Source organism: Ambystoma mexicanum, chromosome 2p, assembly GCF_040938575.1.
Source record: "Ambystoma mexicanum isolate Mex_15411 chromosome 2p, UKY_AmexF1_1, whole genome shotgun sequence".
Lineage (NCBI taxonomy): Eukaryota > Metazoa > Chordata > Amphibia > Caudata > Ambystomatidae > Ambystoma > Ambystoma mexicanum.
Window position 1 is genome coordinate 940250630 of NC_090923.1, and position 24254 is coordinate 940274883.

The window sequence follows — 24254 nt, forward strand, 5'->3', positions numbered from 1 at the left end:
GAGTAGTCCACCCCCTGCGTGGCCAAGATGTGGGCCCATCTACCCTGACCGCCCCTCTTAAAGACTTTGTGGTCCCAAGATCAATGTTGATGCCGGTGCTGGGCCGAGGATATGATGTGGCATTTATAACACGCCTGTGCGGTGAAGAGGGAAGGGGCTAAGTGCCAGGGAGAAGGGGGAAGGGCAGTTAACTCACAAGTGCAGCCAGCTGTTGCAGATACAGACCGTTAAGTGCTGGGGAGCCTGGAGGCAGTGCAACGGCAACTGGACATGCAGGAGCCTGGGCCCGAGTTCAGAGGGTGACCAGTGCGCGGAGCAGTCGGGTGCATCTGCAGGAGAGAGGAAAAGAGAAAGCGGAAGCGAAAAGTAAGGTCTTGAGTTTCTTCCGGAACCAGAGGTAGTTCTGCTCAAGTTTGAGAGGCAGGGAGGCTGTTTCAGAGAGAGGCACCAGCCGAGGGGATAGATCTGCCCCCAACTCACCGCTTGAAGAGCTCGAGAAGTAAGGTGTTTTGGAAGAGAAAGTTGGAGATAGAGCAGTCCCAGGCACCCCAAAGCCTCGTGGAGTATGCAGAGGCTCTTGAAAATGATCCTTGCAGCCACACAGAGCCAGTGAAGAGATTTCAGAGTTGGAGAGATATGATCCCTGGGCTTGAAGCCAAGGACGAGTCTGTCCTCTTCTGGATAAGTTAAGGTCAGAGAGTAGAGGCAGGAAGATTTAGAAAGAGGCTGTTGCAATAGTCCAGCCTAGAGAGGACCAGAGCTCTGGTGATAATGAGCTTCTGAGGGAAAGTGAGAAAAGGAAGAATACCTCTGAGGAGGTGCAGCTGATAATTTGACTTGGGGATGTGGGGATAGAAGGAGAGGGTCTAAGATGACTCCATGGTTCTTGGCCTCACAGGAAGGAGCAGGAAGAGGGCCCAGAGTGGGCAGCAAGAGAGGAAAGGAGGGAGCGGATGAGGAGGATCTCCGTCTTAATGGCATTAAGGCAGAGATCATTGGCGGCACACCATTCCTGAATTGCAGCCAGACAGTCTGGTATGAGAGAAGAAGTAGAGGTGGCTGAAGGGAGCCTGAAAGAGATCAGAGAGTCATCCACATAACATTGAAAATTGGAGCAAACTGTAGCGATGCAGTGGGCAAGAGGTGCCAGGTAGTGGTTGAAGAGCCAGGGAGAGAGATTGGACCCCTGGGCAACACCACAAGTAGAGAGAAGAGAGGAAAGACCCAAGTTGGACCTGAGAGGGTCGGTGGGTGAGAAAGGAGAGCAACCAGGCCTGGGCCTGATCAGTAACACAGAGGTTGTCCCACAGACGATTGAGCACGATGGCCAGTAATACAGAGGTTGTCCCACAGACGATTGAGCACGATGGCATGGTTGACCGTGTCAGAAGCAGAGGATCGATCAAGGAGAATAAGGACAGAAGGGAGATTAGAGCCAAGATTGGAGAGCAAGTCTTCACAGGTGTTTAGGAGAGCAGTTTCCATGCTTCTGGCAGCTTTGATGCCAGACTTGTGGTCCTGGAGGCAACCAACCGATTCAGTATGTAGATTAAGCTAGAAGATGGCCAGCTTTTCCAAGAGTATGCCCAGGAAAGGAGTGATGGAGATCTGGCGATGGCTGGCTGGAGACAAAGGATCGGCTGAGGGCTTTTTTAGAAGAGGGGGTGTACAACAGTGCTTAAGGGAGGGGGATTTCCAGTGGCAAAGGAGTGATTGCAGAAATCGGCCGAGGTTGGTTCAAGGGTGTCGATGTGATCCTTCATAGTTCTGGATGAGCAGAGGATGGCGGCCCTGGCAGCGCAGGAGCATCAGAGAAGAGACTGTGGATGTACTGTGCTGAGGCTGGGCTGAGGACTGCAGCCCCGTCTGCAGAGGGACAGCAGAGTAGTCTCTGCCTTCACAGATGAGCTAAGCGGAGGGTCCGCAGTGCCATCAGCCCTGATGGAGGGGCAGCAGAAAAGCCTCTGCCTTTGTAGGCAGAGCAGAGGTAGGGTGGCGGATCCAGCGGGGGACCCGATGTGGGTTCGGATAAGGACAGTCTGCGAAGGTGGCTGTTATGAGACTGCGGAGGGTACTGAGCTGATACCCACAGCTGGGCCGACACGACTGCTCGCCCTGGGGTCCCCACACCCCACATACACACGCCGAGCAGGCAAGTCACGAAGCTGGGTGACCTACGGATTGAGTGCCATGGATTGTGGTGCTGCGAGGAGACAATATTTTTCCGAGCACAGCCTCCAATGCCCTGTGCACCCAATGGGGTGATTAGCCCCACCGAGTGACTTTGCCGTCGTGCACGGTGAGGCCATCTTCTACTGAACAAACTGGTTGTCAAATCCTGTCTAGCAAAATAATGGCCCCATGCAGAGTAGTGTTACTGTTTCCCATGTATGCTTGGCTGTGATTCCGCACGCCCACCGTGCTTTAATATGAACCCAGTAAGCAGGGCAGGTCTTGAACAAATGTCTTGTAAGATTTAAATCTAATGTCTTGTAGTTCAATGTAACCTGTCTAACTGTAATTGGCGCCTACACGCCTCTAGGCTAGGTGCGCTGCTATAAATGCAAACATAATTCTCCCCATCCTATATGCAAAGTCAGAATGGTGGCATGCAGATTAATGTGAGCCTAGCAAATCCCCCTTGTGTTTTAAAGCCATAGTCGTCATGTCATAAAGCCGGCAGCATTAGGCACCCTTATCACTTCTGATCACCCCATTCACATTTTTTAAGGGGCAAAAGTCCCTGCTAATAGTCCCCTCCTCTCTGTAATATCTAATGGCTCCCATTGTAATGCTCTGTTGAGCAACATGTTGGGTCCCTGGGAGAGCCGCTCTGCTGCCCAGAGCTCGAATTTACACACGTGTGAGCCCTGGAAAGGCCAAAATGCAGGGCGGGTCCTGCGTCCTACAGACCCTGTCATAGGCAGCCCAAAGCAAAACCAGGACGTTTGCTGTCCCCCTGAGGGGGTCTGCAGAATGCAGGACTGACCTGTCATTTCAGGACATTTGGCAGTGGGACACTGTTCCAGTTCGGCACACTCATCGTCAATGAGGGTGTCGAACGGGAAAGGTGTCCCGCTGCCAAATGCCTCCCGGTCTGGCTATAATAAGAGCCACATGGGGGGGTGGGGTGGGGTACAGATGCCCCCTCACCCCTGTGCGATATGCCACTGGTCCGAAGGAAGTGAGGGACAGATGAAAGGATCCCTGTCGCTCAGAAAACTGTGGCCTGTCCTTGCTGCGAGGAAGCTGGCATGGACGTTGCTTCATCCAACCAACATTTAAGAACTCATTCTGCATTTGTTGTCTGCAAGCTCACCTGTTCTATTACCTCAGAGATTTCACTGAGATGCCACCTAATGCAGGCTACAAAATGTGCACTTGCCTGTGGCAATTGGCTAGTGATGATTGACATGCAGAAATGGTGTGCTGCTTGTATGTGGAGAGCTGAGGCAAGTAGCTTTTTATGCCCGTCTAGTAGCTTACAACCTGAAATGTGTACCCCTGTCCTAATGAGCCAATGCTGACCACGATGCTTGCCAATTGCAGGTTCTGCCTCACCTCCGGGACATTCATGCCCCCTTGAAATGTGTTTTTTGTTGAGGTGTTGGAATATCCATCTTCTGTACTAGCCCCATGCCGTTCTTACACTGCTGATTTTCTTTTCCAGGTCGTCATAAACTGTGCAATAGTAAAAGGCCTAAAATACAACCAGGCAACGCCCAATTTTCACCAATGGCGGGACGCGCGCCTCGTCTGGGGCTTGAACTTCGGAAGCAAAGAGGATGCCACACAGTTTGCCAATGGGATGCTTCAAGCATTGGAAGTTCTCGAGTCTGGTGAGTGTCCTAGTGCCACTGTGCGCAACCGTCTGGCCCACATTTAGCCAATACGTCAGTGTATGTAATGTTCCATACGTATACTGTGCCCATCACCACTGTAGTGGTCTTACAGCTCCTGATCTTGCCTGAGCTGTGGTATATTGTGACCCCACCAGGGTGTCATCAGACCTTGGTCTGCAGATCTGAAATCTGTAGCAAGGGAGAGGTCTGGGTTTGTCAAGCCAGCTAATGGATGTGTCGGTGCAAAGAGATGAACCTGTATAGATTGGGGGGGGGGGGATGGCGGCAGAGTGTCAGAGGAGACACAGGAAACGTGTGTCAAATATTAAGTTCCTTAAGCTTTGAACTAGGTAGGATTCACGGAAACCTTTTAGGGTGGCTGATCAACATGGCGAGGACTGTAATGTGCAGATATGGTAGGAATGCAATAAGGTCTCAGTGTTTGTCTTTACCTGTAAGGGTTTATCGGTAGAAAAAACGAATTGTAGCTCCCTCCGTTGGGTGAAGGTATGGTGGTAGTCGCAACAGTACAGAAGTGATAGGCCTTTAACTTCACAGATGGGATAAGCCTTTGTATCACTTCAACTGGATCATTCACCTACTTTTTTTTTATGTCTTGGGGGCTACTCTTAAACACACATTTTGCAATGTGTAAGGTGGGCCCTAATTATAAGCATAACCCTAATTAGAAGTTTGTCCCTTAATTACGCTCACACCAGAATAAATGTATCCCTCTAGGGAAGTAAGGCCAAGAGTCTTGCAAGGATAACAAGTTTATTCTTTACAGAAATGAAGATGGCAGCAAATAACTCTGCTCCCTGAATGGTCTCTTCTGTCCCTCACCGTTCCTTTCTCCTCCCAAACTAACCAGGCAGGGGTTTATATACTGTTGGGTTGCTGCAATTCTGTCACTGGATAAGGGCATGGCTCCATCCCAAACCGTCCTGCTTCCATACAAGGGATGCTGCAAAGTCTTTCTTCATTGTCGGCGATTTCTGTCAGGACATGCTACTTTACATGTTGCTAGCCTATGCAAAATTACACTGTAACTCGTGTTTTTAATCATTTTGCTACCTATGGACCTTTATATATAAAAACATTTTCCTGTCATGCTCTCCATATTTTTCATTCATTCTACTCATGTTTTTATCTGGTCTAGTAATTTCCCTTAAACCTCATTTTCCATAATTCTGCATTGTGTGCATGGAGCCTTAGCCTGCATGGGATTTTTGAAAGACCGCAAACAGCTGCCGAATTACTTCGTGTGCTCTGCCAGTGCTAGCGAACACCACGGCAATGCCTGTAGTCTGTTTTTAGCACAGGCTGCATTCATTCCAGGAAGGGAGGGGGGGAGTATTTTTGACTCGTACCGTGCTAAGAACTGCATAGGTTTTAACATTTACAAATGTATTCAGCTAATAGTTATTTGCACCTTATATTTAAATAACTGTCTTCTTTTAGTGCCTGCCCATATCTCTATATATGATTATTTGCATAAGAGCTTTCCCAGTGACCCCCTTACCCCTTATGCCTTGTATTGCCTAGAAGCAGTCAAAATAAGTCTTGCCTAATTCGAAAGTGCTTGGGGGCACAGGAAGGTGCTAGCTCCTTACCAACAGCAACCTCCCATTTCATAAGAGCAGTTGTTGGCCATACAGGAATGGAGCCACAACAATTTGATGTTTAAATTCAAGAACCTCATTCAAAGGAGCAGGTTCTTCTCTCACGTGCAGCATCGTGAAATTACCCATTTCCTTGCTGATGGTTTCCTCGCCTCTTTGGTCTTTAATATTGCTATAGCCTTCAAGCAGCTCCTCATGTCGAGCCAAAGTCTGAGAAGATGTGTGCTGGTGCAGTCTTGCTGCAGAAGAGCACTTATGCAGGTAGGTTTTAGATCTTGGAGCCCTTCACAAGAACAGGCTGCTAGTCCGATACATTGAAAAATTGGTAGGACTCTGCCACTATTTGTAATGTTGTGGGTAGATGGTCGAGGAAAACAATGAGATGCAGGACAGTCGAGGAAAACGGTGAGATGCAGGACAACTTTAAGGTCTTGCCAGCAATTGGGTCAGATAATGCAAACATGCATGTTAGTAGTCAGTTTCTGGTATGTATGCTTAAAGGAGAACTTTAAGAGACACGTCAACTCTCTTGTAAAGTGGCAAATGAAAGATTGTGGTGGTTATGTGAAAAAAGGAGTAGCTTGTACTGCTTTGCGGGTGGTTTTGGTCTTTGTGGGTGGGATTTGTCTCCAAGTAGGTACAAGTTGCAGTCTGTATTTTGTGTAAACCTGTTAATTTGCAGCAAGCGAGGTTGTGCAGTTAACCTGATTTAGATTTGTTTTGAGGGCTGTCCTTGGGCCCATTCATGACAGCCCACATGTACTGATGTAGTGATGCCCCTCCAAGGCATACTCTGTTTCTGGACAATTTTTGGAAGCTGCCAGTTTTGGTTCCTGATTTCAGATCCTGCTAATCCTTCATTGAAGGAAAGGCAGCACATTGCCCTCATTCTAGCAATGCACGTTTTGTTCCCTTCTCACTTTCAACCTGTAAAGCAGGCTTTGTGGTATGGTAATGTTTATTTGTAAAGCGTCTATACACAAGGCAAGTGTTTCAAAGCGCTCAAGGAGAGAGGGAACAAGGGGGGAAAAACAGTTGTTCAGAGCCCTTGAAATTCTGAAACTATAATAGTCTGCAGTTAACAGTGGGGATAACAGAAAATCGGTCTGACGACGATTCTGCAGTTTTACCAAATGCATACCAACGGAGGCATTCCTCACAATGCTTGTAAGTGAACAGTCCACCTAACCGTACGTTGCGTCCACAATGATGCGCTTATTCGTTTTTAATTCGCTGAGAAGTGACAAACTCAAGGAGACCTCTCAAAATATCTCAAGAAAGGGAACCAGTTTAAGCAGCCTGCCAATAAATCCAGGGTGGATTTGGGGATTTATTAGGTCAAAAGGGTTTGGGAAGGGTTATGCTAATGAATTGGAGATCCTGACAATCTCACCCAAAAAAAATCTGCTTTAGCAACACAGACTGAAAAGCAAGATCTGTAATTGCGACAAAATTCGCACTGCCTGTAGTTGTGCAGGGATGGGTAGCGGCTAAACCACCTCCTCTGCCCCACATAACTAGTAAATCCAGTGATCCGAATCTTAAAGGTAAAACGAGCACAGCCTGGCCGGTATATACCCCCTTTGCCTCTTTTGGTAGTGCAGGCTGTATCTTCAGGAGGCGTGTGAGCTGATACAGTTGTAACACACAATTCAATAGGGAAATAGTATGGTGGTAGTACGGTTATAGAAATTTATCCAATTGCACCCTGTGTTAGGCAGGGTTAATTAGGCAAGACATAACAGCAAGAAGGTCACTGTTCAAGAATGTCTTTAAAGGCAAAGGAGGAGCATAAATCACTGCCCCTTAAGGTGGACTGAGGACAGGGCCTCTTCAACATTCCTGTTGGATCTTTTCTTGGGTGCTGGACAGTGTCAAACCCAGGCTTCTAAGGGCATTTACGGTGATGGAGCCAGTATATCGATATTTCAGCTCTTTGGTTCTCACTGGTGAGTAAGTGTCATGTCCGATCAATGTGCAGGCTCCCATTGAGGTCCAGTCGATTGCTACCAACTGTTTAGGGTGGTGTACAAATAAGTGGCGAAGCAATGCTTCTGCTGGGTTGAGTCAGCATTCTAGGCCATTGCTCCTGTGGAGTTGACCCATTCGTCGGGTTGAGACTAAGTGGTCCACTTTAATGTATTGATCTGGAGGGCTAAAAATGCAGGTAAGTGTTTGAGAGATCCACAGAGTGCAAAAAAAAAGCACCGCGGGCCTTCCTGTGGCTCAAAAAGCTTCTAGCATGGTCAGTCTGACTCGAAGGTGTCTCAAGGTGATAAAACGGGGTTTCCAGCTTCAGAATGTTTAGGTTGCATGGGAGGCCCAATTCAGGGTCACTAGTGATAAGGTGAGTCATTTAGTTTAGTTCACACACCTCCCCCCCGAGGAATTTGCCTTGCACCTACAAAGGGTCCTTCACCGCCAGTGAGAGGATCCTAGTTCCAAAATGCAGGCAGCAGAGATGCCTTGGTCCAACAGCAGTGTTGCTTTCCTCTGCCTTGGATGCCTTCTGACCGGTCTTCTGTGAAGACAGGTGACTTTGGGGCCAAAGGTGAATCGACGAAAAAGGGCGGGTTCCCCCCCCATAAAGACAGAATTTCACAGGGGACTGGTCCAAAGGAAGCATGCTGTAAGGGATCCAATCTAGCCTGTTAAGTGCCTTTACTTTATGACGGACACAGAATGCCATGACTGCAGGAAATTGGGAGAGCAGAAAGTTGTGGAGCGCCCTAGCAGAAACCAAGATGGTTGCACCCCTTTTAGCCTACCTCTCCCCTCTGGCTATTTTTGCCCCCCCCCAAAACTCTTTATCTGTCTGTTCTTTGAAAGTAACTCCAATTGTGAGCACCCTGGTGTGAGAGGGTGCTACAAAGGAAACTCTGACAGACTGTTAGGGGATCTCCTCGGGAGGGTCCTTGTTGATCTTTCTCCAAAAGGATCAAAACGCTGTTTCCTGGCAATTGTCCCACAATCCTGTGGTGAGACATCCACACCAAACGGCTAATCACACCCCTGCTATAGCTGGGCACTGCTCACCAAGCTGGCATTACTATATCAAATTTGTTTGGCTATATAATTGTGACCCTAGTAGCTACCATGCCATAACCAGGCATAGCTTACGTTTACAGTTTAACATGCCACCAGGATACACAATGGTTTTTAAATCGGAGGTTCACATAATTAAAAATCCATCTCTGCCTGCTGTGGCTTTGTGAGCTGGCAGCAGTGCACATGTGAACTTACCTTGCTGCCACTGCAGGGACTAAAACCTTATCGGCAAAGGTGCACAAATGCACTCCTGATTTTTGCATGCAGCATTTATGAAAGAAGGGTGGTGGGGGGTCTGATTAGCCAAACTTCCTTTCAGAAACCGGATTACCCGCATCATGTTGGTACTAAAAAATTGAAAAAACTAAGGCTTTCAAACCCTCTCAGATGGCATCCGCCCAGAGTAATGCATAAAACTTTTAAAAAAATGAAACTGGGTTCCCGTGCATGGCAACAGGTCCCTTATGTTACAAATATTAAACTTTGGAGATAGTAGAAAATAACTTTCTAAGCTTCCCAAAATAGCACTCGCCAAAGCAGAACCTTTTGACTATATACACTGTAGTTGGTGATTGCAGGGTTTTCAAGTGGCTGGAACATAAAAATATAGCCTGCAGTTTGGAAACTAGCCTTCGGCCTGTCCAGAACACTACCTTGTTTTTAAAAGATGCATGCATTCTCCTAGTCCGAAAACGTAGAACTCTTGTCCTGGATGAGAACAAGAGGGGAGGAAGGGGCTTTGCCCAGAATCGCTACCACGCCTCTGGTGTAGAGTCGGAAATACATCTGGTGAAACCAGTGACCAATGTCCCGAAACAAATGAGGGAGGTCCCATCAGACATGTGAGCAAGTTTCATTACTTGGCAATTGTGAGTGACTGCTCCCTTTTTTTTTTTACCAGTCTTGTCTCAATGTTCTCTTGGATTGGTGCAAGTTTGTTGTGGAATTGGTTTGTTCAACTGGAACACAACACATCAACAGCTGTGTGTATGAGAACTGACATGTCCATCTCAGTTTAGCATTGCTAGCATCGTGGCACATGTGTTGCTCCGACTCGAAGACTTTTGAGTGAGACACTGTATAGCTAGAAACGAGGGCTCCTTCCCTCCCATAATGTGGCAAGCAGTTTGAGTTTTTCACCCATATCCTATAAGGCACAGGTGGGATGAAAGAGTAAATCTGATCTCTTTAATCTAGATTGCACCCAGGTGGGGTAAGGCAAATATGCGAATCACCCCTATAGAAATGTCCATTCGAAGGGATTGTGTCCTCCGACGTATTCCTCATCTTAGATATCTCCTTCCAGCTCTGCTGGCCTCGGAAAAAATTTTCTCTCTAGAGGGCGCTGCGCGTCGACGTCCTCCGAGTCGATGTCCCTCGACAGCCGCCGTATCGACGTCGACGTCATCCTGCCTATAAAGGCTGCGCGCTGCGTCCGTTGCTCAGTTCCGTTTTTCTGCGCTTACTCAGTGCCTCGGAATACCGTTGCTCAGTTCTTGTCAGATTAATCATATTTACCTCGAGTTATTCGATCCGTACTCGATGGCTTCCTCGTCGGAACCGACAACTCCTCGATCCGGCTTCAAAAAATGCCGAGATTGTGGGAAAAAGATGTCGCTGACTGACCCTCACAGAGTTTGTCTGTGGTGTTTGGGAGCTGAACATCATTGTTCGGAGTGCGAGGACTGTATGTCCATGACAGCTAAAGCCCTGAAGGAGCGTAGGAGGAAGCTGGAGAAAGGTAAGACTTTTAAAGCTTCTTCTTCGTCGACGAAGTCGAGACACTCGTCTCCTCGTCACCATTCGCGCTCCAGGTCTCGGAGTGGGTCCCATCACTCCTCGAGATCGAAGCACTCGAAGAGGAGACGTCGAAGATCCCCTTCTCCGTCTTCCTCTTCCTCTGTTTCGCCAAAAAGAATCCCTTGCCCCACGAAACATAGTTCCCGGGCTGAATGGGAGGAATTCCGCAAAAATATGATGAGCGTCTTCGAGAAAGCGGGCTCGACCCCCTCGAAGACTGTCGAGAGCGATGCTCTGGTCGAAAGACCCGAAGGTCAAAAACGCCGCGAGTCGCAGTACCCGGCGAAGGAAACCTCTCGAGCGCGTCTCGAACCCTCGAGTAGGACTATGACCTCCAAACCTTCCTCGAAGGTTCCGTTGACGCCGTCCACGAGGGTTCCGTCGACGCCGAGGTCGGTGTCTTCGACGCCGTTGTCGAAGGAACCTTCGACACACGGGTCTGTCGACTCGACGCCAGCTTCGACACCGGCGTCGACGCCAAGAAAAGTCACGGTCACGACACACCCAATGACTATCCCCAGGTCCTCGATGGCAATGGCTTCGAGATTGTCGAGTAGAATCCCAATTCTGTCGAGGTCATCGAGGCCTCTGCCTTTGTTTTCGACGCCACGCTCGAAGCCTTCGGCATCGACGTTTTCGAGGCCGATAATGACGAGCTCTGCACCCTCTGCCTTGGAAATGGGATTTACTCCCTTTGAGTTCAGAACAATTGAGAACTATGTCCTCAATTTTGGAAGAGGGTGAATTGTCTGAACAGGAAGACACATTTGAGTTGCAGGGACCTGTAACCCCAATTAGACAGGAATTTTCCTCTGAAGAACGCAGGTTAAAGGATCTTCATGATTCCTTACATGAGGCAAGTGGGTTAGACACTTCCCCTGAGGTGGAGTTGGCTAGGCCAGACCCGGGGGAGCATGCTGAAACCCCCTATAGAGCCTTAATGGCCAGGATCACAGAGTTCATGGGGTGGTCTGCACCTTCACAATCTTTCCAACAAGATGACCTCACGGATATTCTTGACAAAGGCCCAAAGGAGGATCCTGTGGTGCCTTTTCATAAAGCTCTTCAGAGGAAGGTCATGACAAACTGGGAAACCCCAGATGTCATACCAGCAGTAAATAAAAAACTGTCTACTAAGTACAGGGTATCCTCTACAGACCCGGAGTTTTTGTCTAAACACCCATCCCCAGAAAGTCTGGTGGTACAGGCAGCATCCTCTACCGATGTCAAGACGGCTTATCCTACCGTCCCACAGGACAGGGACGATAAAAAATATGATGCTATGGCAAAGAAAGTCTTTTCAGCATGTAGCATGGCGTTAAAATCTGTTAATGCTACTTGCACCCTTGCTAGGTTCAGCCATACACTTTGGGAGTGTGCTTCTACAGCGGCTGACTGCATCCCGGAGGGAGAAGAAAGGGATGCGTTCCTGAATATTATACAGGACGGTAAAGACGCTATGTGCGAATCCCTCCAGACGGGCATTGATTCGGCTGACAGTATCAGCAGAGCAATGGCGGCAAGTACATCAACCAGGAGATTCGCTTGGTTGAGAAAGTCTGGTTTTGCCCCAGATGTGCAAGCCAGGCTCTTGAACATGCCATTCGATGGCTCTTCTTTGTTCGGGAAAAAGGCGGATGACAGGTTAGAGAAACTGCAAACTTCAAAAGCAGCAGCAAAATCCCTAGGAGCTGCAATCCGTCAGACTCCTTTTCGTCCCACAGGAACCTCTGCAAGGGGCAAGTCCTTTCGCTTCTACTCCGCATTCGGAAGAGGTAGAGGACGACCGGCTCAAAGGGGACAAAGAAGAACTACCCGAGGTGGACGGGGTAGATATTCAAAAGCCGCAGCAACAGCAGGTGCCTCTTTACCATTGGCATCTGCATCAGCCGCCCCAAAACCACTCTGAGGACTTCCCTCACAGGACACCTGTAGGAGGCAGGTTGACTCAACATCTGGCGGTATGGCAGGCTATCACGTCAGATGCTTGGGCATTGGAAACAGTTGCCCCAGGTTACTGCCTGCCTTTCCTACGTATACCTCAGAGTCATCCACCGGGGATCCGCTCTCAGAAAGCTCCAGATCCGCTCCTCTTGCAGGAAATTTTGGACCTGCTAGAGAAAGGTGCCATAGAACCGGTACCTGTAGCGGAGAGGAACAAGGGCTGGTACTCCCCTTACTTTCTCATTCCAAAGAAAGACGGAGGACTGAGACCCATCTTGGACTTGCGAGAATTGAACAAATTCCTTAGAAAAGACAAATTCAAGATGGTCACTCTTTCTCAGATCCTCCAGGCCCTTCAGTTCCAGGACTGGTTGGTATCTCTGGACCTTCAGGACGCTTATTTCCATGTGCCTATCCATCTCAAACACAGGAAATACCTGAGGTTCGCAATTGGCAACTCTCACTATCAATTTCGAGTGCTGCCATTTGGGCTGACCTCCGCCCGAGGGTCTTCACCAAGTTAATGTCGGTAGTGGCAGCAAGTCTAAGGAGGGAAGGGATTCACGTCTACCCCTACCTGGACGATTGGTTGATCAGGGCTGTTTCTTCGGAACAAGCTCAGATCCAACTAAATCACGTGTGCCACTCCCTTCACAGACTGGGCTTCTCCCTCAATTTAAAGAAGTCACAAATGATACCATTGCAGAGACTCCAGTTCATAGGAGCGATCCTGGACACTTCCCTGGAAAAGCCTCGCCACCAGAGGTGAGGGCTCAAGATATTCTACAAATGGTTACCAAGTTTCAACATGCCCAACGTCTCCCAGTCTTCGACTTTTTGAGGTTGCTAGGCCTCATGGCATCCTGCATTTTCCTAGTGCCAGAGGCTCGCCTGAGAATGAGATCCCTCCAGTGGGCACTGAGGACTCAGTGGTCACAATTCTCAGGGAGAATGACAGATCTTCTTCAGGTTCCCGACAGAGTAGCTCGAGACCTTCAGTGGTGGGCCTGTCAGGAGAACATTCTGAAAGGAGAACATTTTTGGCAACACTGGCCGGAGATAACAGTAGTCACGGATGCCTCACTCACGGGGTGAGGAGCCCACGCCAACGACTTGACCATCAGCGGTCATTGGTCTCCATCGGAGTCCAGACTACATATCAACCTGTTAGAGCTGAGAGCCATCAGACTTGCGCTGAAGGCGTTCCTGCCAGCTGTACAAGGGAAAAACGTCCTGATAATGACAGACAACACAGTGGCCATGCATTACCTCAACAAAAGAGGCGGCGTAGGATCACTACCCCTGTGCAGAGAGGCGATGCAGTTCTGGTTTTGGGCAATCCAAGAAGGAATCTCTCTATCGTCAGTTCACCTAGCCGGAGAGAAGAACTTGACAGCGGACGCTCTGAGCAGGCAGAGCACAGTCTCCCACGAGTGGGAACTAGCTCAGGAAGTCCTTCAAGAGATCTTTGCCCTTTGGGGAACCCCTCAGGTGGATCTGTTCGCCACCAGCGTCAACAGGAAATGCGATCTGTTCTGCTCAAGGGAATTTCCCCCGAGAGGAGCTCTGGGAGACGCGTTCATAGTGGACTGGGAGTTTCCGCTTCTGTACGCGTTCCCACCGGTCCCTGTCATTCCTCAAATGATCAGGAGGTTGAGAAGATTCCGGAGAACCATGATCCTAATTGCCCCGGATTGGGCCAGGAGAACGTGGTACCCGGACCTTCTAGACTTGTCCATCTGCCCTCCAATTCGACTTCCACTCAGAGAGAACCTACTCTCACAGAAGGGAGGTCAGGTTCTCCATCCAGACATCAAAACCCTCAACCTTCACGCTTGGCTTCTGAAAGGTTGAGGTACAAGGATTGGGACCTCCCTGATGATGTTATGGAGGTGTTGCTTTCGGCAAGGAGGCCAGCAACAAAGTCTTTATACCGCTGCCGTTGGAACAGATTTTGCAGCTGGTGTACAAAACAGAATATCAACACTTTTTCATGTGGTACACCAATGGTTTTGTCCTTCCTTCTATATTTGGCGAATTCAGGCCTTCAAGTTGGCACCATTAAGGGCTATCTCGAAGCGCTATCCATCTTTAAGCGCACTGCGGAAGAACCATCCTATTTCAAATTACCCTTGGTAATACAATTTCTAAAGGGGTTAACCAATGTTTATCCCCCAAGACCATTCCAAGTTCCCCTATGGGATTTAAACTTAGTACTAACTTTCCTGATGGGCACACCTTTCGAACCACTCCATTCTTGTTCGTTAAGATTCCTTACCCTTAAAACTGTTTTATTAATAGCACTTACATCTGCTAGAAGGGTGAGCGAATTACAAGCTCTTTCTTGTAAACCCCCTCACACAATATTTCACAAAGACAAAGTTGTCCTGCAAGTGAAGCCTAATTTCCTCCCAAAGGTGGTTTCTGAATTCCATATCACTCAGAGGATTACCCTACCATCTTTCTATCCTCCTCCTCACCCGGGGAAAGAGGAAGAGGGGTTACACTGGCTAGACCCTAGAAGGGCTTTAAGTTTTTACATCAGTAGACTAGCCAGGATAAGACAGGCAGACCAGCTGTTTGTAGGTTACGCAGGTCACAAGCTGGGGTTACCTATAACTAAGCAGACCATTTCCAGATGGATCATTCTAGCCATTCTGGAATGTTATAAACTGGCAGGGAAAGAGCCCCCTCAAAACCTTAGGGCTCATTCGACCAGAGGTATTGCAGCTTCATCGGCCCTCAAAAGAGGAGTGCCGGTTAAAGACATCTGTGCGGCCGCTACATAGTCGTCTGTCCATACCTTTACACGTTTTTACAATTTGGATTCCTCCTCCAGTCAAGAGACTAGGTTTGGAAGGGCTGTGCTGCATTCTATTCATCAATAGAAGTCAGCGTGAAGTCAGTACTCCCTCCTCCAATAATAGAATACTGCTATGGGAGCCTATCTAAGATGAGGAATACGTCGGAGGACACAATCCCTTCGAAGAACAAGTTACTTCTTACCTTGTAACGTTCTGTCGACGGGATGTTCCTCCGACGTATTCCTCATCGACCCTCCCATCCATCCCCGCAGTTCTACTTCCCGTGTTGTTGCAGCTTACGCTCCTTCAGGGTGATTAGTCTAGTACAGAAAGTATTATTGTGGGCTACAAAACGGAACTGAGCAACGGACGCTGCGCGTGGCCTTTATAGGCAGGATGACGTCGACGTCGATACGGTGGCTGTCGAGGGACATCGACTCGGAGGACGTCGACGCGCAGCGCCCTCTAGAGAGAAAACATTTTCCGAGGCCAGCAGAGCTGGAAGGAGATATCTAAGATGAGGAATACGTCGGAGGAACATCCTGTCGAAAGAACGTTACAAGGTAAGAAGTAACTTGTTCTTCTAGCGTATCAGAAATCTGAACCAAACCCCTGGCTGGTGAGCGGGAGCCATTCTCTGTGCGTGTTTAAATTCGGAAGCATATATGCACAAGTCATCCCGTCTTTTACAATTGAACAGTCTCACTGGGAAAGGAGACCGCGAATAAAGCCCGGTTCTAGTAAGTGGAGTAGATATGTTATGGTGCCAGGAAGAGACGATGCCCTCTAACCATTACACCAAAGACATATTGCCCTGTGCTTAACAGCTGGCGAATGAGGTACCGGTGGGTCCTTCAACTCGGTCAAGGTGCATAAAGTGGCTTTGACCGCATTCAGAAAGGCAGCGTTCAGCCACTCTTCAGTATTGCAGTGTTATGCTCTTTACCGTAGGGTTCAAACATTGCTCCAAGAGCTGGACTCCAGGTCCAGGATGCGGCCGTAATGCATTTTTAACTTGACTAATAATTCAACGTTTTAACAAGTGCATATAGGCACTTGTCATGGAATTCTTTTTTCATAAGCAATTGCTTCCAGGTGTGTGCTCACATAGGATGTGAACGATGCAAGGTGCTCCGAGAGCCTCTGGGTAGAGCCAGCACTAATCAAAATATTTAAATGAAATTTAAAATTGGGTGAACTGTCGGTCTTCATAAGAATAAGGTTGGATTAAACTGCGTCCACGGTGCCCACCCAAAGTGGTTTTGGGATTTCATAGAAATCCTACATTGAGCTACCAATTTCCTTGAACGCATGCAAGTCACGTGCAAGCGACTCTCTGTATGTGGCGTACCAGAAGGCCATACATTGCCAGAACCAGAGTTCATTAAGTCTGGGTGGTTATTTCTTGCCCTTGGCCAGATTGTCATGGACAAATCTATCGAAGTCTGGTTTGGCAAGCTGCATTGTAGAATGTAACGCGGGAAACTTCCACCCGGGGTATACCAGATCTAGAACGATCTGTAATTGCAGCTTGTTGGGAAACATTTTGCTTACTGCACCTTCCCTTCCATTTGTATGGACCCTCAAACTTTAGAAATGTGTTTTTCTGTATCTGACCTGCTCTTTTTACAGTACATTTTGCTCATCTGTTATGGGGAAACTAAGATGTCCTTCAGGCGGTCAGTACTGGGAAACATTTTTTCCCTTAGTCTTATCACTTTCTTACTACTTTTAGTAACTTGTTACCACTTGTGGTAACTTTTTATCATTGTACAATGCATCTTACAATGCAGTACAATGGGGTGCACTTTTTGTTTTACCATAGACGTAGAGGATTTTTGGTTACTCTGTGTGCAAAATTGACAAGCTGGTGGCAGCAGTTACTTTTCACCATTGTTTTGGTACTTTTCGTTTTAGCCTCTGGCTACTGGTCAAACCTGGCCATGCCACAAGATTTTTCACATGTCCTTTGGCCATCTTATCTTTTAGCCTTCTTGGTCTGAGGCCAGGAAAATCCTTATATGGACTTCCAGTGCCCAGGAAAGCGAAGCTTTTGGTGGGCTATGTGTGTTTGCTGCCAGGAAGTGGACTGTGACTGTCTGTCTGGTCCCAATCCATACTGGTGCCAGTGTCTCTGGGTGGAATGTATGGGTTTTGCTGCCAGTGGTCCTGATTGTGGGGGGGGGTCTGGGTGTGTGTGTGTGTTCTACTATTGGCTAGTGAGGGCTGCTGCACTTACCTGGCTTTTAGGATAAGACTACGACCCCTGCACCCACTCTAGAGAGATCCTGGAAAAAACTGAGGGAGCCAAGACTGCTGTCCAGCTGCAAGACCCGCGAGGAACCCAGAGACCCATTGGAAAGAAGGCTTTGTGACCAACTTCTGCTGTCCTGGGAAAGCAGAGTCTTTAGGTTATCTCTAGCAGTCCTTCGAAGGAGCTGTGACCCTTGGAGTGGAGCGAACTTCCATTCTTGACGTCAGCCCGGAGTCCTGCAAAGAAGATCCTTCGGAAGTGCCCCAGGACCGCCCTCTGGTTGACCAGCTCTGAGTTTGGGCTCCCTTGCTGCAGACGTTGCAGTTCCGCGTTGAGGCCTGGCACTTGGGGATCCTCAGCTTTCACTACATGGCTTTCCTCTGTGATTTTATGGTTTTAGCATCGAGGGGACTCGAGATCGGAGGGAAAGTGTGACTGGGGCAAGTGATTCCCTGCATCGGTGGCCGTCATCCAAAATTGCTTACCTGCGTCCATTCCTATCGTGAGGGGCCCTGCATTGAGTTTTGTTGCGTTCTTCCACTTAGAATCCTTGCACCTGCATCAGACACCGACCGGAGAGCTGCTCGACCCTGCAACCCCGGGGATCAAGTGCTGAGACGGCAGGAAAAGCGACATCTGACCTTCAACCGACCTGCCAAGTCCCATGAAGAATCTGAGTACAGGGGTTGTTATAGCAATAACTGCCCCCTAAACCCCCTTTAAAATTTTGCTAACTTTTACAAAACTTGGCTTTGCCATAGTTTGTTCACACATGCACTCCAGAAGTTGGGAATATGTTTATTAGTTAGATTAACTTGTCCCCTGACACTTGGACCTGTTCACTAGACCCCAGAGACCTACTTTCATTTTTCCCAGCTTCAAAGTACTGTATGAAAGTTTTCAGAACATTTGGGCATAAGGCCCCACTTAGGGTTGGATTTATGAAGTTGGGGATTATTCTTTGTGGCCTCTTAGTGCAAATACTAATCTGCACCTTTCTTTTCAGGGGGTTTGATCTGTATTTTGCCCTAAATCAGTGACTGTATATATGTACCCAGTGTTAGTATTGGGTGACAGTTACACTAAGTGTGCTCATTGTGGACACCTTACAAGCTCACCACCTCTTGAGATTTAGCCCTGAGCTCTCGTCACTACTACCTTGAACTGGTTTGGCTACAGCTCATCGAGTTGTCCCTGTCACAATATAGGTTGGCCTTCTATACAGATGTCCCCCAGGCCAGAGTATAGAACGTCAGTCCCAACACAGCTACTTGGAGCTTGTTCAATACATGCATTCACTAAATGTTCATACTTGAATATAGATGTAAGGCAGAATACACTAGTGAGGCAAGTGCTACTTTTGACCTACTTGGTGCTATTTTAACCAACTACCGCCTCCCTTTCGCGAGGGTACGGCTTGCTAATCTAAGACAACCATGGGTTCATACTGCAAATGCAGCAAATTAACTGCCTGTAACAATAGTGTGCTATGTTACTAGTTGATCTACGAACCACCCAGAATTGAGCAAGGCTTGCAAACTATAAAAGATTCAATGTTCTGGCAGGTTCAGAAATGCAAAGATAAAAAGCCTTGTAGCTCTGTTCGAATGCAATGAGCCATTTCACTTAAGAAGCCCCCTGTGTCACCTTGTAGCCATCCCTGGAAGCTCTTCAGTTGAGAGCCACAAAGCAGTTCATTGTGGACATGCATACTAGCTGAAATGTTTGCAGTTTAGGGTCATATGCGATCATTGCAGGATCTTATTAGTGCACTTCTATTTTATTTATAGATTTATCCACCCAATACAGGCATCTCCCAAGGATGCAGACAACCACATACATGTTTCCCCCTTATTGGGGATAATCAGTGTGTTACAGTCAGACATCCTTTTGATTGGCAGATCTTTACCAAAACCATCAATATTATGGTGAAATTAAAAATTCAAGAAAAACCCCACTTTTTCTTCACAGGAAGGAATAGGCCATTTCAAGTTAATGAGCCACGCATGCCACAAGCAATGTCCTATAATAAAATGACAATCACATATAGCTAAATGTGGAAGCTTTTCAGGTAATTTGCATACCCACGATGCATTTGTTTTGTGACTCTGAACCAGAGGTGACCTTCCAAGGCTTGCCATTATGGGGTGCTCTGGAATGTTACCTGAAATGGCCGATTTTAAAATATCAAAGGGAAAGAGGTTTGCATGCTACATAATCAGGTGATGGCATAAAGGGCTGAGTGTTTTAATTGTATTTGGTTTTTCCCGACAGTCTATCACAGCACCCATCCACTAGCCAGATCTCCATAGGTCGCTAGCAGGGACTTATCTGCGTGCTGGCTAAAATGCACACGTGCATTTTAATAATCCTCCTTTCAATTCTCATATGTTGGACGTCAGTCCTCCAAGGGTGTTCCCCCCCTCCCTCTCCCCACTGCGCTTTGAGGCCATACCAATGGCATTAGGCGCTATACAAATGCCACATTGCAGAACAATAAAACACATGACAGTAAGCAGTGGCATAATCTGAAGAGGCACATAGGGATACATCATCGAATAACTGCATCAACAGCATTTGAAAGAAAAGAACGAGGATCATCCACCACACTCCAGCTCCAAACGCAGAAAATCCAAATTTCCTTCGTCAAAATAGTTTATATGCTGCATCAAGCAATACATTGTGTATTAAGGAAAGCGCTGGGAGGAGCCTGTTGGATCTCTAATGTTGGGGTGGTCAGGAAGGGTCCACAGGATTGTGAGTTCATTTTGCGCACAAAGTATTGATGATGGGGGTGGGGTGGTGTCGGCGAACTGGGTGCAATATTGCAAATTCATATGTATTGAATGCAGTTAATTATGGATGCAATGTTACTTTTAGTGTTACTGTTTCAAATGTATACATCTTAGATCTTCATGCACGTAGAAAGATATAATATTAAAACTGCAAAGGCAACATGAACATAATCTACACATGGGGTGCTTTACAAAAAACCTGGCAGTTGGGACTCTGTTGCAAAATGCATGTTGACTTTTAAACTGACCTGCCCAGGTTTTCAGATGGCACATAATGAGTAAATCAGTAAACTTTAACCTTTGCGGTTAGCTGCTGCACATGAATTTGAAGAAGCAGGGAAATGTGTTGATGGAAAGAACAAGTCATCTAGTAAGAAGGTTGGCTTACAAACGGGACCAGGTTTGATTTAAAGTCCTGCAAGGGAACCAATGTTCTCTCACTCATTGTATTGAAGTTGCGTAGAAGGGTGCTGATAGTTTGTTTGGGCTGGTAATAAAAATGGGGCCCAAGGCCAAGGTATCCGGCAGTTAATTCATGAATTCTTTTTACAGGTCACAAGAGGCTGTATGTTCTGGAGTAGTGGTCTCCTAAATGTGTATGTTTTCAGAAGCGCCAGGAGGCTGTGGTAGTTGAGCTTGCAATCTGTAGTTCAAAGAAGATCCTGTTTGTTCAGGCCTTCCTCTATTTGCTAAATTATGCAAGCGGACCATGTGCAATCGTGCTCGCCCTAGGCCAGTTATGTACTGATGGGCAAATCCGAAGAGGTGTGTTATGAGTATGATTTGACAATGACTATTGAGATGAGACTGGCCAATGAAAATGGAAGATTTAGGGGGGTTAAAAAAAGGTGGGATTTCTTTGAAGAGGGTTTCTCTCCAATCATGTTTGGAGGTGGACTCCACTAAAGTATTTGGGAGTGTTTTGACTGTTAACTGGTGTGGTACTGTTGAGACTTGGGTTAGTTTGGTCCTGCAACACAATCTAACTACTTCCTGGAGCTTTGTACAGTAAACTTGCTTTATTTACAACCTTGTGCTCCCTACATAAGTGAGGGGTTTGTTTGGGTTAAGGTGATTGAAGGCCCATCCGCACTCTTGCATGAAAGAACCTATAGATCTAGTATATACACAAGGACATATTGTCCAGGGGGCCCACAAAAGCATCACATCTACACCTCCGCATCTCGAGCATAAAACCCTTGGTAACCCTTACCTGATCTCCAAGCGCACATCTTCCATATACTTTAATGCATTCATTTGTCCTTCTTGAATGGACTTTGCAGCTCGGAGCCAGCGATCCTAGGAGGACTTTTTCCTTGTCTAAAGACCTGGAAAGTTGTAGTTTCATGGTTTATCCTTGGATTTGGATTGCAAAACTTGCGCTGAGCTTATGCACACTTTATTTTTGAAAAGCAACGATTCCTTTTCCTAGCTCTGGCTGGCAGGATGATGCACAACCCACTGTCTATACGTGATGTGCTGCACTATGGTTACAGTTGGCTGCATTCCTAAAATTAAAAGATGAGCACAGCAGTAGTTTTAGTCCAGGGCTCTGCAAAGTCTGGCGCACCAGCTGTTTTGGCCCACAACTCTCCAGCGCTAGCCAGCCTCGTCCATAGTGAGGGATCCTGGGAGTCCTAGTTGAAACTTCTGGGGCGCTGCAGGTGTCGGACCCTGTAAAGAGTCCATCACTTCTTTGCTCAGCACAATTTCGAGACCTATTGTTTCCCACGGTCAACATGCTGGATTGTCCCTCTGTTTTTCAACAAATGCTTGTTGCTTTTGTGTTTGCGTGCTGTGTTGCATAACCCACTATGCCTACCCTTCTAAATGTAAGAATGGCATGAAGTGCTTAGTCTTGCTAGCATTAATACCTCTAGACCTAGCATACTTGGGACTAACGACAACACACGTTTCCTTATTCCAGCTTACTCTTTAATGGTTTGTTTCCTGTTGGTGCACAGGACTGGCTTGAATGCTGCTGTGCAATTAACCAATTTTAAGAACTTTTCTCACATCGATATTACTGCTTTTCGCGGAAATAGGCCTGGGGGGCAGAGGGGTGTTCTATGCTGTTCTAGCACCTGGGTCATGGTGGCATTCCATGCCTGGCCTAGCGTGGTATCGATCAGCGGACTTTTCCATGCACGCTTCACACAGTACCTGTCAACAAGTCTGTAAAGGGAATCGAACTTAATATATCAATCTACAAGTACAAAATCGTTCACTGTTCTTTTCAAACACTTGACACTTTATTTTACGAAAACATTTTTTAAAAAGACGTCAGAAGTTGGAGGATAAAAGAGAACGAAAAGAAATGGTACTGAAAATTAAGGGACGAAAACTAAAATGAGCAGCACAAAAAAAACAAGATCAGGAAAGATGCAGTAAAGGAGCTAAGTGTGTTTGCTTTTGTTTTTTTATTAATGTTTTTTTTTTTTGCATTCATCTTTCAGCTCTAATGCACCGTGTTAGAAACGCACCTGCCTCTTTATGCCACTCTTATAGAAACATATCAATCCCCTGATGCAAAAAGCATGAAGAATTGGGTGATTCGTTTTGATTAGGGATTTCCGCATACTTGGGACAAAATGGAGAAAAGTACATGCCATGTCACAAAGGTGTCGCGCGTCAAGCTGCCGGTGCCCGGCCCGTTACTTTGGTAACCTGCATGCTCGATCCTTCCTGCATAGGACAAAGGCCACATTGTGCTATAAATGCACACCAGGCTCTCGGTCCTCAATGGGCATTTGCACCTGGCACTGCAGACAATGGAATTGAAAGCTTTTAATTCTGACACATGACTGGCGCTTTTCGTGCGGTGAAAGGTTTCTAACGGACCCTTTCTCCCACGGTTCTAAAATGTGTAATTTGTCAGCAGAAGAAGATGACGCTGAACTCCTTTTCCAAACCTGTTGGTGGTCGGACTATGCTAGGGTGGCCAACTTTGTGAGCTCCTTTTGCGGGACACAAGGCGGTGGTGACGTAATGGAGTCATTCACCAGGCAGATTCAATGCATTGCACCCGCAGCTGCTGACGTGCCAGACCTGCAGGCCTGTCACGTCAGAAGTTGCTGGTGCAATGGAATGCAATAGGACTCTTATTCACAGATTAGCTGCCACTTGCCAGCCACGGTTATTCCCATTTCCGGGAAATATGTATATGACCCCCTCCCCGCTCCTTTTATAGGAGCGGGGAGGGGGGGGTCATATACATACATTTCCCGTGAATGGGAATAAACGTTGCTAGCAAGTGGCAGCTAGTCTGTGAGGCAGCGCCCTGCAGCGGCTGACCCCAAGCCCCCCCAGCATTCCAAATTGTGACTCCTGACTTTCTCTGTTGCAGCACAAATTGAGCCACTCGGCAACAGTCCTCAATTACGGGACAATCCTGCAAATTACGGCACAGTTGGCCACCCTAGACTGTGCCCATGCATACAGCAGCCCGCGTAGCATCGATTCACGAATGTATTTTTTTCTTGAAGACTGGAGTATCTGCTGTGGCCCCAGGGGGTTGAGCTTGAGCCCTCTGTACTGTCTAGGGAGAAGGTTACATGCTGCAACTACATTTACAAACTCATTTACTGACTCACCAGTGACCCGACGACTGCCACACCTGCCTTCAACACGCCTTCCACATGTGGACTCCTGCATGGCCACTAACTGGCTTAAGCTTAACCCATCCAAAGCAGAATGATTTTGTGGGGAAAATGCCACCTCACCCTGCAGCATTCTCCTGGCCGGATGTTCTGGGCACTTGCCCACACTAGTTGTGTTTGGATTCCCTTTGAACAGCGACCTTAGACTAAAGCCACATATTAAAGCCACCGTAAAGAGCTGCTTCTTCCAACTCTATATCTTACGAGGCATCAGGCCCTATATGACCTCCAGACTGTGGTGGTTACCTCACTGGTTCTATCAAGACTCCACTTGACCAAGCCTTTAACTTGGACTCCCAGAATATCTACACACAGGACTACAAGGAGTGAAAAATGTAACTGCTAGATTACTCTTAGAGCTGAAAAAATGCAACAGCACTTTTCCTGTCTCCCAATATAAAAAACAGGATCCACTTCAAAACGTATGCATCGCGCAATGCGCCTACCACAGCAGGGGTCCAGGGTTTATCACAATTAAACTCCTGC

At 47.4% G+C, this 24254-nt stretch overlaps 1 protein-coding gene across 5 annotated transcripts in view; it reads left to right on the plus strand.

Annotated features, from left to right (window-relative positions):
* VASP (vasodilator stimulated phosphoprotein) overlaps window positions 1–24254 on the plus strand; it is a 476938-nt gene that overhangs the window by 272373 nt on the left and 180311 nt on the right. For all 5 annotated transcript variants that reach the window (XM_069644704.1, XM_069644701.1, XM_069644707.1 and 2 more), the window contains one exon: window positions 3671–3839. In XM_069644704.1, coding sequence (XP_069500805.1) covers window positions 3671–3839 — 169 coding nt within the window. The remainder of the gene's footprint in view (window positions 1–3670; window positions 3840–24254) is intronic.